The 17,838-nt window shown below is 38.9% G+C and overlaps 2 protein-coding genes across 2 annotated transcripts in view; one reads left to right on the top strand and one right to left on the bottom strand.

Annotated features, from left to right (window-relative positions):
• The first annotated feature begins 550 nt into the window (after positions 1-550).
• On the top strand, positions 551-15,083 carry dnali1 (dynein, axonemal, light intermediate chain 1). The gene is made up of 6 exons (XM_039739778.1): positions 551-732; positions 1,483-1,616; positions 4,162-4,331; positions 13,804-13,982; positions 14,250-14,414; positions 14,991-15,083. The coding sequence occupies exons 1-6, from the start codon at positions 652-654 to the stop codon at positions 15,024-15,026; spliced, it is 765 nt and encodes a 254-aa protein (XP_039595712.1). The 5' UTR covers positions 551-651; the 3' UTR covers positions 15,027-15,083.
• Positions 15,037-17,838, bottom strand: part of gnl2 (guanine nucleotide binding protein-like 2 (nucleolar)) — a 24,536-nt gene continuing 21,734 nt past the window's right edge. The window contains exons 13-16 of the mRNA XM_039739777.1: positions 16,938-17,380; positions 16,431-16,504; positions 15,815-15,876; positions 15,037-15,389 (exon numbers count right to left, since the gene is read on the bottom strand). Of these exons, the coding sequence (XP_039595711.1) occupies positions 15,237-15,389; positions 15,815-15,876; positions 16,431-16,504; positions 16,938-17,380 (732 nt within the window). The 3' untranslated portion in view covers positions 15,037-15,236. The remainder of the gene's footprint in view (positions 15,390-15,814; positions 15,877-16,430; positions 16,505-16,937; positions 17,381-17,838) is intronic.

The following is a 17,838-nucleotide window of genomic DNA, read 5'->3' as shown; positions in this document are numbered from 1 at the left end:
AAACTGCCTCCAAAGCTTGCATATTGTAATTTGCTCAGTTAGCCAATAAAGGGTGTCATTTTGACTGAGTTCTCATTGCATCCATTATGGCTAAAACGGTACAATACCCTACTACTACAGTTTTCTCTTTTGATTTTTCGGTCGGGGGGTTCCCAAACAATGTTTGGAAAGTTACAGTCATGATCACTATGTCCTCTTTTCTCACACATATATGCCTTACTTTATCACTAAATGAGGTAACGAATTCTAAACCACGCTCTCAAAACAGATACGCATATAATTTATATTTTTATGTTGTATATGTTGATATTTTACATCAGTATATTTACTTTTATATATAAATGTGTATAACGTTTTCCGAGATATATTTGTTTCAGAACAATTTTTGATTACAACGATTTGGTAAACTATTATTGTCAAAGCAAAAAAAAAAAAAAATCAATCGAGCGCGTACAGTTTCAAGAGAAAAAGTGATCGACGAACACGATTCGCCGCAGTGGCCACTATACACGCCCCTAACTACAGTTGCCATAGGAATCGCAAACAACGCTTCGCTGCTGTGCTTTGGCGTGCTCCGGCTGCCTGCAGAAGACTGACGGAAAAAAGTTTAGGAAGTCCTGTGAAAGCTGGAGTTGGCTCGTCTCAACAGACATGATTCCGCCCGCAGAATCATTACTTAAATATGATAATCCGGTGCTGGTCACTAGGAATACAGAGAAAAAATCGCCAAAGGTAATAAATAAAACGGGAGTCGGAGTGGCGAGGTCGATTGCATTCACGACGTATCCTAGTTTTTGAAATCTTTACAGTGTACTGGTGGAGGCCGATGTACAATTGAAAACACCGACTGCCTAAAACACAAGAAACAATATTTGACAAGTATAGGTTTAAAGAAAAAAAAAAAAACCCAGACTTAACCGGGACTCTCAAGCAGAGTTATGTGAATCGGTAGGAGCAGTCCAATCTGTTGTCAGTCGCCTACTTCATTCTCTTTATACAGTATTCTGTTAATCTGACTTGTGGTCGTTATGGCCAGGAAGTTGTTATTTTTCTTGTTTTTAATCACAGTTTATAAATTTTATTATTTTTTCCACTTAATTCTAAGTATATATGTAAAACGTTGTGCCTAAAGTTTACCTGAAACATCAATATTTAAACATAACTTGACATGATAACAGGTAATGCCTAAAACTAACAAAGAATTGCTCCTCAACTTTGAAAGAAAGTGAATTCACATTGTGTTTCATGGCTTTATGTCAAAATCTGAGCAGATCTTTCAGGAATTGAAAGTAAGTAAATGTGATCATTAAAGAAGTGTTCTGGACCTAAATATAGAGTCAGTATTGTTAGTGTAATTCTTAAACTTTCAGCTCAGGTTTGTTCTGTCATGGTGAAGAAACAGCATAGTGCAAGGGTAAAACATATATTGTTAAGACCTAGCAATCTGTTTTTGAAAAGACTATACCTTTCTTTTCTGTGTAGGCCCGGTCATTGAAAGTGAGTCCGCAGCAAGTAGTGATAACTGGCCCAGTGCCACCTCCTCCCAAATCCAAGTCACCTTCACTGGATGTTAACAAGCAAACAGAAGAAATCCTCAATGCCATTTTGCCACCAAGGTATGTGCACTAACGTTGTTTGAGCAGACTAACCATTGTGTAAAAGCTTACCGTCCAAGACTGGATTTTGTAGCTGAAAATATTTTAATTGTGATACAATGCATTAGAATAAATGTATCTAGAAATGAACGCATTAATGTTTTTACATATTTATTTTTAAAAAGTGGTTAAAGTGTAATTATTTCCATTAGTGTGAATGCTATAGCCTTCTTTACTTTTTAACACTGTCACAAAATAACACTTTCTGTCATAATTAACACTATTCATGGTCACAAGTAGCCACAGATGTACAGGAACTAAGCAAGACAGTATGCCAGACCATCACAGGGCACACTCAAACACCCACTAACTTAAATGAGATCAGTTTATAATTTTGAGCTAAATCTTGCATCTTGCAGACTTGGCGCAAAATCCAAAGTATCCAGAGACAGCCCCAAGTGCACATTTGGAGAACATGCAAACTCCAGACAATGACTGAGCAAAGCAAAAGATTCTATGCCAGGACGCTCAATCACTGAAACAGCAGCAATACCTGCTGTGCCACTGTGTTGTCCTTATCACAAAGAGGCAACACTAAATTTGTACAGCTCCCTTCTCCAGTGAACTGCATCTCAAGTGCTTTACAACTCATAACTCTTTAAGGACAATCCCATCCAACCATGTAGAGAACCACCCTATTTTTGTGTCACTGAAAGAAGTGCCTACAGTGGATTCAAAAAGTACTCAGACCTTTTCACTTTCTGCACGCTTTATTATGTGGTAAATTTAATTTTAAATGGACAATTATTACATTTTTCCCCTCAGTCTATACTCAGTGACCTATAATGACAAAATGAAAACATGTTTTCAGAGAGGTTTGCAAATGCATTAAAAACAAACCCTGAACTCTCTCATTTCTGTACGTAATCACAGATGGTTTTCTGTGGTATTCCTTGTTGTGGTCAGGTGCATCCTGTCTGCTTTATTTATCTTTGAAATATGTACAGTATGTGATTAGAGTCCACCTATGGAAAACTGAGTTGATTAGTCATTGTTTAGATAGGCACACACCTTTGTATGTGAGATCCCACAATTAACATTGCATGTCACAACAAAAAACAAGCCACAAAGTACAAGGAACTCTCTGTAGACCTCTGTGATCAAATAGTCGTGAGGCATAATTCAGGGCCAAGTTATAGGAGCACAGTGGCCTAAATAATTATTAAACAGAACAAGTCTGGAATCACAAGGACTCTTCCTAGGGTTGGCTGTCCAGCCAAACTGAGTAGCCAGGGAAGAAGGCCCTTGGTCAGGGAGGTGACCAACAACCCAATGATCACTGTACCAGAGCTTCTGAAGCTCTCTGCTCAGATGTGAAAACCTGTCAGAAGAATTACCATCTCAACAGCACAGTTCGTGACAGTGGCCAACTCCTGCTTGGAGACTATGAGAGCTCGAGAAAAAAATTCTCTGATCTGCTTAGACAAAAACTGAACCTCTCTGGGCAAAATTCCAAGTACTACAGTATATCTGTCAAAGACCAGACACTGCCCATCACATGCCTAATATCATCCCAGTGGTGATGAGTGGTTGTAGCAGCATCATGCTATGGGGTCAGAATTGACAGAAGGATGAACGCAACCAATTACAGAGAGGCCTGAGAAGAAAACCTGTTCCAGAGTGCCCATGACCTCAGACAGGAGTGAATGTTCACATTTCAGCATGATAAAACTCAAAGCATACAGCCAAGACAACACTGGGGTGGCTTCAGGACAAGTCTCTGACAGTTTTTGAGTGTACCGCCAATGCCCAGACTTAAGCTGTATAGGACAACTGTAGAGAGAGCTGAACATGGCAGTGTACAGACACTTCCCATCCAATCTAATGAAGCATGAGAGGATCTGTCTGGAAGAATAGGACAAACTGGCCACATTTAGGTGTGCAAATCTTGGAGAGTCATACCCAAGAAGACTCAAAGCTGTAATTGCTGCCAAAGGGGCTTCTACAAAGTACTGTATGAATGAGAGATTTCAGTTTTTGAGTTTTAATAAATTTGCAAGCCTTTCTGAAAGCATGTATTCACTTTATCATTGTGGATGTTTGAGTGTGGATTGATGAGCATACATTGGAAATATGTCGATTGAAAATTAAATCTATAACACAATAAAGTATGCAGGAAGTGAAGAGGTCTGAATGCGTTCTGGATACACTGTATGTTTATATACCATTAGACATAAGCCAGAAGACAGTCAAGAATGAGACTCCAGCCCAGCACAGGAGCTGGTCTCACACTCACACTCTTTCTGGGTCAGTTGAAACACCTCAGTCAGCCTAATCTTCACATCTTCAGGACCAATCTTCTATATACAGGGCAATTCATTAGTTTATGGATTTTGCTTTTAATGCAAGACCTAAATTGTTTTTACCACAGTTAATACACCTTTCACAATCTTCAAAAGCTGTAACTGTTCTCAATAACTCAATAGCTGTATTGTAATTCTATTTCTTGTTCATGTGGATGCAGAATTGTGATTAGTAAGCATTGTCTTTGCTTTCATCCTTGTAGAGAATGGACAGAAAACAATCAGCTGTGGGTACAGCAAGTTTCAAGCACTCCCTGTACCCGCATGGATGTGGTCCACCTACAAGAACAGTTAGATCTGAAACTACAACAAAGACAAGCCCGGGAAACAGGGATCTGTCCAGTCCGCAGAGAGCTCTACTCACAGTGTTTTGGTAAGCTGGCAATTCTATACACTCATTACAGTACGTCAACATTACTAAGAATAAAATGAGGAAAGGGTCTTGTCCCGTAGGAGACAAACATTTTACACAACAGACTAATTTTTATGTCAATCACTTATCAGATATACTAGAAATATAAAAAAATATAAGCTATATTCATTTTAGGAAGTATTAACTCCAATTATGACATTTCCTCAGATCAGTGTAGGCTCAGCTGTCCAGATTTAGATGCAGTACCTGGTATATCCTGGGCAATATTTGTGGTCATTTTCTTCAATCTAAATTTAAACTTTCATAGTCCCATAAGTAGGTGGAATGGATTTCACAGCCTGTTCAAGAAACAGTAGGCACAAGACAGAGTCTCAGGTAAGATGGGACCAGCACACAATCAGAGAAGTGCCAATTAAAATGCCAGCATGTTTTTTGAACTGTTGGGGGAAACTGCAGCACTTGGAAGAAACCAATGTGAATGTAATAAGCACAGTTGAACCATCTTTGGGAGACACAATGGCTGCAGGTTTTTCACTCAACTGACTTCTTACCATTGATTTGTTATGTCTGCCAAAGGAAACATTTTGAATAATGAAGGTGATCGGGAGGAGAGACATCAAAAACACACATGCCTAAAGGTTGCAAATGGGAATGTGTCCATCTTTTGTCCCTTCTAAACACTAAACCGAAAATTAAAGTCAATGCAGAAAAATGATCTAAAGCACTAATAGTGAGTAAAAACAGCAATTTCTTTAGATCTATCTTCAAAAAGTGGGTGGTGTTGTCCTTTAACCCTGTTGCAGCGATATGTCAGCACCACACACCTCCAAAGGCTATTGCATAATAACAGCATAGTAAGTGACAGTCAAAAGAGTAACACCCAAAAAACCAAAGACAAAAAAAATGTCCAACTACCATCAGGGCTTCAAGTGGGATGGAATTTAGTGGTATGGTGTACCTACAGTACTTCATTTTGCGCTGCAGTGTACAGTCAGTAAGCAATTGTGTATTGGATATCTCCTACTCTGACCTTCAAGGGGGAAACCCCCAAACCCCCACCACACTCGGCTGTCCGATCAAATATAAGATTATCATTGAGAATTAAACTCTAAAGAGAACCCCATGTAGAGACCTAATGTATGATTATAATTGAGAATGAAACGCGAAAGGGGACATACACCAACCCGTCCCATTTCACCAGTCCAATATACATATATCATTAGACTAGAAACTACACTTGATTAAGAAATTGTGTAAAATTTGCAGAGCTGACAAAACCTGAGAGTACCAACACTTATGTGTTCCCACTTTAGGCACTGACTATTAAAAAACAATTTCCAGTGTGAAAATTGATGCCAAAATTGGCTCTACAACCTTTAAAAACAATATTCTGATACAAAATGTAACTAATGGAGCTTAAGGAAATGTGAAAACCATTTAAAACCAATCCAAAAAATAACATAATGGGATGTGTCATTTGATTGCATGGCTTATTCCTGCTCTTGCTCTGTCTCTTTTTCAAGTACACAGCTTGGAAAAAACAGTCAGTTAGTCTTTGTCTAACCCATTATATCCTAACACAGGGTCACGGGGGTCTGCTGGTGTCAATCCCAGCCAACGCAGGGCGCAAAACAGGAACAAACCCTGGGCAGGGCACACACACACACACTTAGGATAATTTAGGATCGCCAATGCACCTAACCTGCATGTCTTTGGACTATAGGAGGAAACCCACGCAGACACGGGGAGAACATGCAACCTCCATGCAGAGAGGACCTGGGAAGTGAACCCAGGTCTCTTTACTGCAAGGCAGCAGCACTACCACTGCGCCACCATGCCGCCTTGGAAAAAACATTTTGTCAGAAAGAGTGAATTATTACCTCTTTATCAATCAATCAACATTTATTTATATAGCACATTTTCATACAAAAAAATGTAGCTCAAAGTGCTTTACAAAATGAAGAATACAAAATTAGAAGACACAGTAAAAAAATAAACATAAGTCAAAATTAATTAACATAGAATAAGTAAGGTCCGATGGCCAGGGTGGACAGAAAAAACAAAACAAAAAACCTTCAAAAGCTGGAGAAAAAAAATAAAATCTGCAGGGATTCCAGACCAAGAGACCGCCCAGTCCCCTCTGGGCAATCTACCTAACATAAATGAAACAGTCCTCTTTGTATTTAGGGTTTTCATGGAAGGACTTGATGATGATGGTCACGTAGACTTCTGGCTTTCAGTCCATCAATGTTGGTGCATCATGATGCTTTGAGTAGGTGGTGGTGGCGCAGGCCGCCACCACAAAGAAACCGGAAAAAGAAACAGAAGAGAGAGTAGGGGTCAGTATGGATTTTAGAGCCACCATGAATAGTTATTATGATGAATTGAACATACAGAGTATCAGTATTAAGTTAAAGTGAAGTTATAAAAAGGCCATGTTAAAGTAATGTGTTTTCAGCAGTGTTTTAAAGTGCTCTACTGTATCAGCCTGGCGAATTCCTATTGGCAGGCTATTCCAGATTTTGGGTGCATAACAGCAGAAGGCCGCCTCACCACTTCTTTTAAGTTTAGCTTTTGGAATTCTAAGGAGACACTCATTTGAGGATCTGAGGTTATGATTTGGAATATAACGTGTCAGATATTCCGATATATAAGATGGAGCGAGATTATTTAAGGATTTATAAACCATAAGCAGTATTTTAAAGTCAATCCTGAATGACACAGGCAACCAGTGTAGTGACATCAAAACTGGAGAAATGTGTTTGGATTTTCTTTTCCCAGTTAGGATTCTAGCAGCTGCATTCTGCACTCGTTGCAAATGATTTATGTCTTTTTTGGGTAGTCCTGAGAGGAGTGCGTTACAGTAATCTAGTCGACTGAAAACAAACACGTGAATTAATTTCTCCGCATCTTTCAATGATATAAGAGGTCTAACTTTAGCTATGTTTCTTAAGTGAAAAAATGCTGTCCTAGTGGTCTGATGAATATGCGATTTAAAATTCAGATTACAGTCAACAGTCACCCCTAAGTTTTTTACTTCCGTCTTAACTTTTAATCCTAATGCATCAAGTTTATTTCTGATAACCTCATTGAATCCATTATTGCCAATTACTAAAATTTCAGTTTTCTCTTTATTTAGTTTGAGAAAATTACTATTCATCCATTCAGAAATACCAGTAAGACATTGTGTTAGTGTATCGAAAGAGTCATCAGGTGCTATTGATAAGTAATTTATCTCAGGCTAACCTTTTAATATAAATGGTTGATTTATCCATTCATTAATTTTTTTTTATTTGAGCCTGCAAATTCAAACACAGGGTTGTGGAGGCCCAAAGTTTATTTAGTTCCACTTCATTTTGTTCAGTGGTCTTCACCGAATACAGGCTCACTGCGTTTTCATGAGATTACAGATACAATGAGATTGCAGAAATAGTTAAAGTATACTTCAGTGATATAGACAAATACACAAAGTGGGTCAAACACACTGTAAAGCAGAGCAATTTCAATCTGATTAACATAAAAAAAAATGACAACAGTAGCAGAACATGTCCATTATACAACAGAGAAGAGGAAAACAAAATATCCAGCCAGTAGCACTCCTCGAGAAAATAAACCTCTGTGGCGGTTGACAGAAAAAGTGACAGTCAAAGTCACAGCTCTGGTAGCCTAGGTCAGCGGGCCAGCCACTTCCTTCTGAGCACTCTACAATATCATATCATCCTTGAATTCCAAGGCTCCTAAAATCTTGAAATATAATAATATCACCAAGAAGAGGAACAGAATGAAGATAGATCAGAAACAATTTAGGATGATTATTGCACTTGTATGTGTGTATACGTCACTAACAAACTGCACTGCAATATGAACAGCTAATCAGCAGGTCTGTACTAGACTGGGGTAGCAAGTTGTCAGCCTGGAGTTAAATGCTCAGGTAGATGTTATGTCAATGATACAAAAAAAAACAGCTTTGGGCATCTGTAGCCTTAAAGCCGATGTCACATTACATGACTTCTAGTTGTAGGATATGTCAGATTTGCTGACCGTTTTTTTGCTGATCTTGTTGTCGCTGATCTTGTTGTCTGACCATGTCAGGTTATGAGACTGAAAATCACTGGGTATGTTAAATTTAGTGACTGTGTGATGACAATTGTGCATGACCCTTTTTCTGACAGCTAATAGTATAATGCCTGATGGAACTGGTGCTGTATGAAGTGTTAACAGGTACAACAAGTTCATCTGCAATTTTTTAACTTTCTTTCTTTCTGGCGTGGTACCTAAAACACAAGACATGAGACAGTCCAGCTTCTCTTCTGTTTGTGAGGTCCAAACACCCACATTCCTTATTTCTTGTCACTGCATTATATGCATTGTACTTCTGGATGAGCGTTCATGCACACAGACCCTACCCCTACAAACGAAAGACAACATCTTTACTCGAGTGAGTTTAAACTTAGCAGAGTGAGTCTCTGTGGGCTTCACATTAGGTGTCTGCCTTCAGAGGGGCACACAGCTAACTGCCTCTGACTCTATTAGATTATGAAACTAAAAATGGATGGTAAAGTTGTCTAATATGACATGTTCTTAAGGCTTAACCTCTCACTGTTACTTTTTTAATCCTTGGAATGTTTAGATAGATAGATAGATAGATAGATAGATAGATAGATAGATAGATAGATAGATAGATAGATAGATAGATAGATAGATAGATAGATAGATAGATAGATAGATAGATAGATAGATAGATACTTTATTAATCCCAAGGGGAAATTCACATAATCCAGCAGCAGTATACTGATACAAAGAAACAATATTAAATTAAATAGTAATAAAATGAAAAAATTAAAATAAAATTAATGTTAGCATTTACTCCCCCGGGTGGAATTGAAGAGTCGCATAGTGTGGGGGAGGAATGATCTCCTCAGTCTGTCAGTGGAGCAGGACAGTGACAAAAGTCTGTCACTGAAGCTACTCCTCTGTCTGGAGATGATCCTGTTAAGTGGATGCAGTGGATTCTTCATGATTGACAGGAGTTTGCTTAGTGCCCGTCACTCTGCCACAGATGTTAAACTGTCCAACTTTACTCCTACAATAGAGCCTGCCTTCTTAACAAGTTTGTCTAGGCGTGAGGCGTCTTTCATCTTTATGCTGCCACCCCAGCACACCACCACGTAGAAGAGGGCACTCGCCACAACCGTCTGGTAGAACATCTGTAGCATCTTACTGCAGATGTTGAAGGATGCCAACCTTCTCAGAAAGTATAGTCTGCTCTGACACTGTTCAGTGGATGCAGTGGATTCTTCATGATTGACAGGAGTTTGCTTAGTGCCCGTCGCTCTGCCACAGATGTTAAACTGTCCAACTTTACTCCTACAATAGAGCCTGCCTTCTTAACAAGTTTGTCCAGGCGTGAGGCGTCTTTCATCTTTATGCTGCCACTCCAGCACACCACCATGTAGAAGAAGGCACTCGCCACAACCGTCTGGTAGAACATCTGTAGCATCTTACTGCAGATGTTGAAGGATGCCAACCTTCTCAGAAAGTATATTCTGCTCTGAGCTTTCTTACATAGAGCATCAGTATTGGCAGTCCAGTCCAATTTGTCATCCAGCTGCACTCCCAGATATTTATAGGTCTGCACCCTCTGCACACAGTCACCTCTGATGATCACAGGGTCCATGAGGGGCCTGGGCCTCCTAAAATCCACCACCAGCTCCTTGGTCTTGCTGGTGTTAAGGTGTAAGTGGTTTGAGTCGCACCATTTAACAAAGTCTTTGATTAGCTTTCTGTACTCCTCCTCCTGCCCACTCCTGATGTAGCCCACAATAGCAGTGTCATCAGCGAACTTTTGCACGTGGCAGGACTCCGAGTCATATTGGAAGTAGTTTAGTAGACTGACATCTTGAAATCGATCTTGAACGTGTTGGTAGGTTAAGATAAATAAGTAGGGCCCAGCGTACTTAAAACTTCATGTAAAATAGCATCTTTTAATTGATTCTAATATTAACTGGACACCAGTGTGAAGACTTAGGAACAGAGAAATATGGCCATACTTCCTAGTTCTAGTAAGAATTCTTGCAGCAGCATTTTCAATTCATTGAAAGCTATACTGTAAGCAGAAGATTTTGAACAACGTGTGAATATAGATTTGCAGTAGTCTGTTCTACTAGAAATAAATGCATAAATTTACTTCTCTTTATTCGCAAAAACATAATCTACCATCTATCCTGGCAGGATTTTGCATATTGGAACTGACCCTGCATGAGATGTTACTGATAGACTCATAAAATCGAAAATCAAGCAAGTCCCTGGAGCCGTGAAGCCGAGTCTCTAACCACTGTGCCACCTCTAATTGCTTTTATGATGAACACAAACAGCACTATATTTTATTTAATTAGCAGAGCCATTGTTAGTTACTTTGTTATTTGCATGTGGTAAAAGAAAACTCCACCCAAGAAGGATATTTTTATATGTAGTTTGTAGTGATGGTCAAGAAATTCTTTAATCTTGTGTTCTCATGAAGCATGGAGAGAATAAAAGTTTATGATATAACGAAAGTCAATAGCGTCTAATGCTGTCCAATGGCAAATGATCAGGGAAATGGAAAATACACGGCTCAAAAAAATTAAGGGAACGCTTTAACACACGATAAACAAAATACTGTATATTCAAGTGGAAAATCTTTACTGAGTAAATACTGTGTAATTTGTTGAAAACAAAGTGATGCAACAATGGTCAATGGAAACCAAAATCACCAACCCATTGAGGACTGATTCAACATCACACTGAAAATCAAAGTCAAAAATGAAAATCACAGGCTGATCCAACATGCGTGAATTTCATCACAGCTTCTCATGGCCCCCACGTGCCTGTATGCACTCCCGACAATATCTGGGTGTGCTCCTGATGAGATGGCTGATGAGGATCTCCCAGACATGGATCAAGGCATCAGCGAGCTCCGGGACTGTCTGGGGCACTACTTGGTGGTCTTGGATGTACCGGTACATAATGTCCCAGAGGTTATCAAATTGATTCAGGTTTGAGGAACATTTGGGCCAGTCATTGGCATCATGAGGCTGGGCAATGTCCTGCACCAGGTGGAACCCAGGGCCCACTGCACCAGTGCATGGTCTGAGAATTGTTCCGAGGATTTCATCCTGGTACCTAAGAGTAGTCAGGGTACTGTTGCCTAGTACATGGAGGTCTGTGTGAGCCTCCAAGTTATGCCTCCCTAGACCATCACTGACCCACTACCAAACCAGTCATGCTGGATAATGTTGCAGGCTGCATAATGTTCACCATGGCATCGCCGGACTCTTTCACATCTGTCACATGTGCTCAGTGTGAACCTGCTCTCATCTGTGAAGAAAATGGGGTGCCAATGGCAATGATACTAATTATGTATTCTCTGCCAAATGAAATTTGAGCTGCACAGTGATGAGCTGTGAGCACAGGTCACACCAGAGGGCATTAAGCCCTCATGGAGTCTTCTCCTGACAGTTTGGTCATAAACCTGCACACCGGTAGCCAGCTGGAGGTCATTTTGTAGGGCTCTGGCAGTGCTCCTCCTGACACAAAGGAGCAGATACCAGTCTTTCTGCTGGGTTAATACCCTTCTATGGCACTGTCTAGCTCTCCTTGTGTGACGGCCCATCTCCTGGTATCTGCTCCATGCTCCATGTTGGGAGACACAGCAAACCTTCTTGCGATGGCATGTATGGATGTGCCATCCTGGAGGAGCTGGGCAACCTAAATTGGCTGTAGATATCACCTCATGCTACCAGTAGTGACAAGGACACTAGCAAAACACACAACTACAGAAGAATCAGTCAGGAAGGATAAGGAGAGCAGATGAAGTTGATTCACAATCCCTTATGCTTCCTAACTGGACAGACTGATATCCCAGAAGCTCCATTGACTTTGTGCTAGACTGTGATAAGTAAGTGTTCCCGTAATTTTTTTTGAGCAGGGTAATTTCATGTTCGTGTGGCATAATCCTAATCAGTTATCCAGTCGTATGCTCAAGATGTGTTAAATCCATGTATTTATTGCTAAAATGGATACTAATGGAAAACTCAGTGCACATTGCAAACAGGAAATGCATTTCTATAATGCCTCCATCAAACTTTACATTAGGCATTGTGCATTCTGGATGGTAGCATCCACCTGGCACCCACCAAACCCAGATTCGTTCATCACGCTATTAGGTAGTGAGGCACTCGAGAGAACACATTTCCACTGCTCACCAGTGCTGGTGTGCTTTACACCATTATAGCCGACACTTGACAATGCTCATCGTGGTCTTAGGTTTGTGTGCAGCTGCTCAGCCATGAAAATCCATTTCATGGAGCTCCCGTTATGCAAGTCATAGACATTTTATAAGTATTTATTAGATTTTCTCCTTGTAAAAGGTAGAAGACTTCTCATGGATCACTGTGGCTCATTACCTAATATGCTGATTTTCCACAACACATAATATCAAATCAGATTGGGCAAAGTGATTAATATTGTGCGCCATTTCATGGATCCAAAAGAGCCTTTCCCATGAACGCTGTATGAATTTACTTAATTAATTTAGTCTCCATCATCATTTCCACTACTATACTGCAATACCGTTATGTAATACATATATAGTACATGCAAAAAAAAAAAAAATCAATTAAAGGTCCTGGTATAACGGGTTCACCTTTATTTTCTAAATGTGTTCTGCAAAGGTTTACACAGAATAAATTGTTAAAATAATCACATAAAGCATTTACAGGAAGTCTTTTAATGTCCTCTTTCTGCATTCGTGGCAGGGGAACTTACATTGGCCAAGTGCACACACTGAAACTTAATGATGAGGTGGCTGTTTGGCAGACGTTGTGTTAGGGAATTAACCTTCTGGACTTGGCAGCTTGTCCCATAAGAAAATGTTTTGTGAATCCAACAGCGAGTGCTGCACACTGACGTACACTGCAGAAAGACTGCGTTCCTCATATCTCCAATAGATGAAGGGAGCGGCTTTGAAATATATACAAAGGTGGACAAAAGTAGGTTTACAGTTTGGAGTATGTGAAACATAGAATTTATTCTTGTATTATTATTTACTATTGCATTATTAAAATGTGCTTGACTGTAGAAAGTGGAATACAAGAAATGTAATAATGAAGGCCAGCAATTTGTTCACTTTTGAGATTTTATCCACGTGCACTCTTTTGAGTTAATAAAGCTATTGTAATATTCATAACCTGCATGTCTTTTCCCATAGAAACAACGGTAAAACTACCTTTGTTCACCCTGTCTAATAAAAAGATCTTTGTCTCCATAACACATTCGGTTGTTTAATGTTTTATGCCATCTTATTTCTTTGTTTCTGCTGACATGCCAATGGTAAGATTTCTTTTAAATAACTAACTACATGATGTACGGGTAATGGTGAGGGGTGGTTTTCATTAATGGTAATAAATTCTTATTTCCTGTTATTGTATTACAGATGAGCTCATCAGACAGGTCACTATAAATTGTGCTGAGAGGGGACTGCTGCTACTGAGAGTTCGTGATGAGATCCGTATGACCATTGCTGCATACCAAACCCTTTATGAAAGCAGTGTGGCATTTGGGATGAGAAAGGCCCTGCAGGCCGAACAAGGAAAATCAGATATGGAGAAAAGGGTAATGAAGCAAAGCAGCAGCTTTTAAATAAATAAAAAAAATGTACATGCAGGATATTTTTAAGTCATCAAATTCCAATTTAGCCCTTGTGCACGGTTTTCTATATGTAATAGCAAACACAGAAAATTGATTTTCGTTGTTAACATAAGGTGGAGCTATTGAGCCACTCACTAGTTTATGAAGACAGCACTCCACATGTTATTAAGCAAAGCACAATGCATGGTACTGTTGAAGAAAATAATGTAAAATTTACTGTTACTATCCAAGATATCAGATTTGGAAGATGAGAAGAGGGATTTGGAAAGGCAACTAAATGAACAGAAAGCAAAATGCGATGCCATTGAAAAGCGAGAGGCTGAGCGAAGGCAGGTTGAAGAGAAGAAGCACAATGAGGAGCTTCAGTTTCTCAAGCGAACTAATCAGCAGCTTAAGGTAGGCAAATGGCGTGTGAAGTGTACCTAATACTGCAGTGTCTGAACATCAAACCTAACTTAGCTTTGAAAGAGAACGGCCATGTACTCGGACCTTGTGCAAAGTGAACCAAAGTTATAGATGATGGTATTACTTAAAACGTAAGTAGAATAAAACACATGAACACAGAGTGTCCTCAGAAAATCAGCTCACAGTAATTAAAACTCTTTTACAAACTGGTGTGTGAAAGGTGTAGTTGCATGAAAACATACAAAACACAACGTTAAACTGTTTCAGAGAAACCATGATGTACAAAGAGTACTGTCCACTGGGCCATAAATTCTCCTTTCATAGATACCCACTTTTAAACCTGTACTGAACCACATGGATTATGAATGTAATGATTTTATTCATATTTGAAAACAAAAGTCTCCCTAAGAGGAGCTAAACAATCTTTTTTTGACAAACTGAATAACTAAAAATATACATTTATTGTGAAACAATGACATTTCCATTTCCATTGGGCAGATTCATTTGATACTTGATAAAGCTTTTTTTTTGGTTACTATATTTTTGTACATTTGTTTTATTTTGCAGGCACAGCTGGAAGGTATTATTGCTCCAAAGAAGTAGGAAGAACCCAAACACTTCAAAATGTACTTCTTTAATGCTGCGGTTTAGTGAACTCCTTGTTACAGCCAATTCGCTTGCTTCACAATGCAAAACAGCATGTAGTCAGTAAAGTAGATTAAAATCATAGCCATTTTATAATAAAAGTATATCACATTACATATTTTGGTGTTTTTATTGTACAAATTTTACATAAAATACTTTTGAGTCCTTCTATGCCTTATGCTTAAACTTTTTCGCCTTCTGTCCTTCAGAGTCTGATCGCTTCTTTTTATTTTTGTTTTTATTTTTATTTTTTACATTATGCGTTTCGTAATATCTAACTCCCACCTTCTTTGAACGCTGCATCCTTTCAATTCTTCTTTTCTGTAATGTATAAAAGAAAGCAATAATATTAACGTTTTCTTGTCAAGTCAGTTTCTAACTCGCTTAAACCAGGCCAGGGTCATGGTGAAGCTGGAGCCTATCCCAGCTAGCATGGGGCATAAAGCAGGAACAAACCCCGGACAGGGTGCCAGTCCATTGCTGGGCAAACATGAACACCCACACACACCAACCAAGGCCTTATTAGCGTTACTGATTCACCTAACCTGTGTATCTTTATACAATGGGAGGAATCCCTTACAGACACAGGGAGAACATGCTCGCTCCCTTAAAGGCTCCGGACACGAACCCTAGTCTCCTTACTGCAAGGCAGCAGCACCACCACTGTGCCAGCCATTAATGTTTTCATTGTTTTCAACATTGCAAAAAGCCAAACCATTCCTCTAGTCTCTTTCTTATAAACTGACCTCTTTTGATGTTAGTTTCCTTTGGTTTTCTTCAGGATGCTCCTCAGCCTTTCTTTTCATTCCTGTATTTTTGTAAAAAAAAAAAAAAAGTCATTTCATTTTAATAAGGTCAAAAATCAAGTAGCTATGAATGGAATGAACACATTCAAAGCTGAGCAAAATACTCATCAAACATTCAAAGAAGACAGCTCACACAAACACATTTTATTCTGCATTATAAAGCAACAGTACATATGTTGCAGTCCTCCATCATGTTTCTCGTAGGAGGGCATCATCAGTCTGCAGAATAAGGCAGTTACATTTGACCAGACAACCACACAACGGGTGCACTATTTTTCAGCGTACACTGAAGGGCCTCTAGAAACCTTTGAATTTCAATGCTTTACTTCCAAGATCCTCAGCCACATATGTGATTTATGTTTTCTTGACTTGCTCCTAGTAACTTATGTTATCTGTATCCCAATTAGCAGTTATTGATAAATACAATTTACTTTTTAGAAGCAATAATAAAGACAACATCAATGTCAAAAATATGAACAGACATACCAAAGAGTTGCAGCTTAACAAAACATACTCATTTATTTGTCAGACAGCCTTTTAAATAATCTATTATTACCTTTCATTTCTAACTTTGATTCCTGTTTCAGTTCTGTCTTTTTGAATACTTTTTCAGTCAGTGATTTAGGTATCCTAAAGGGAAAAGATAGATAAAATCATCAAAAGAGTAGCATTAATTATTCACAGACAAATATAATTCTAATAATTAACTAGTCATTTAAAAACACAACACAAATTTCTGAGACAAAATAGTTGTTTATTTGGCAAAGGCCCCTCAGTAAAGCCACTGCTACTCCACATGAAGAGCTGCCAGTTGAGGTGCCATGAGCATGTAGTTGGGACACCAGCTGGGCGCCTACTGTGATGGGCATACACAACATGGATCACTGGGAGTAAGACCCAAGACACATGGCAGGGATTCTGGATATCCTACTGGAAGATGCGGAGGAATATGAAGGGGGAATAGAGAAGCCTGATTAGCTACCAAGAGATTCATCAGGAAAAGCAGAAAGAAAATGATGTTTATTAGCAATAACAAATAACAGAAGAGACAACTAATAATTACCTAATAGCTGAAAATCTTTTGGCTTTTGCCCGATCTAGAAACTTCTTGTATTTATTAATTTTTTCATTTAGTTCACGAATAACTTCTTTAGAACTGCCCTTTCTTTCCTCACTCTCCATGTTTGATGTCTGTTCGGTTGAATTCTCTGGGATTCCATCTTTCTCTTTAGTTTCAAGTGTGTCCTCTTCAGATTCCTGCTCCTCCTCTGAATCCACATCCAATTCAGAATCAGATGACAAATCCACCGGCACCAGGTCTTCATCTGCAAATTCGGATGTTACATTAATTTTACCAAACTTCTGATGAACTTGTGACATGATCTTGAGAATCTGTGCATTTGGTTGTGTTTTGGCACAGTCTGTCAAATCTGTTTCCGTTTTCTCTTCAATAAGACTGACACTTTTGTCAGAAGTGGCTTGTTCCACATTTGTGGATGGCTGAGGCTAAAATAAAATGAGAAAACGGTCACAAAAAACACATACTAAAATTGAAATGATCACTACAAGGTTAGTTACTACAAGGAAATACTGTCATACCAAGTATACAGTATATGTATATACAGTAATACCTCAGGTAACACATTTTTTGAGAATGAAGCTCCTTTATAATGAAGTTAGCATAAAATATGCCAGGAGGCAGATTCAAATGCCTCGTCTGCTAGTGTCGTCATTGTGCAACTTTCATACACAAAACAGTTACAGTGTTATTGTGTGTGCTGTAGAAAACAAAGTTGTTGTTAATGAGTGCATAGTCCTTTTATGCACATTACAGTTAAACTAAAATTTTTATATGGCAATCAATAATAAGCCAGTATGTGAAGAAAATGTAAATCAATACATTTAGAAACTAAAATACAGTTTATAAAGATGGCAGAAAAGAAGAAAAGAGAGGGAAGTGGTAG

This window comes from Polypterus senegalus, chromosome 17, assembly GCF_016835505.1.
Source record: "Polypterus senegalus isolate Bchr_013 chromosome 17, ASM1683550v1, whole genome shotgun sequence".
NCBI lineage: Eukaryota > Metazoa > Chordata > Cladistia > Polypteriformes > Polypteridae > Polypterus > Polypterus senegalus.
This window is presented reverse-complemented; position numbering and strand designations above follow the sequence as displayed.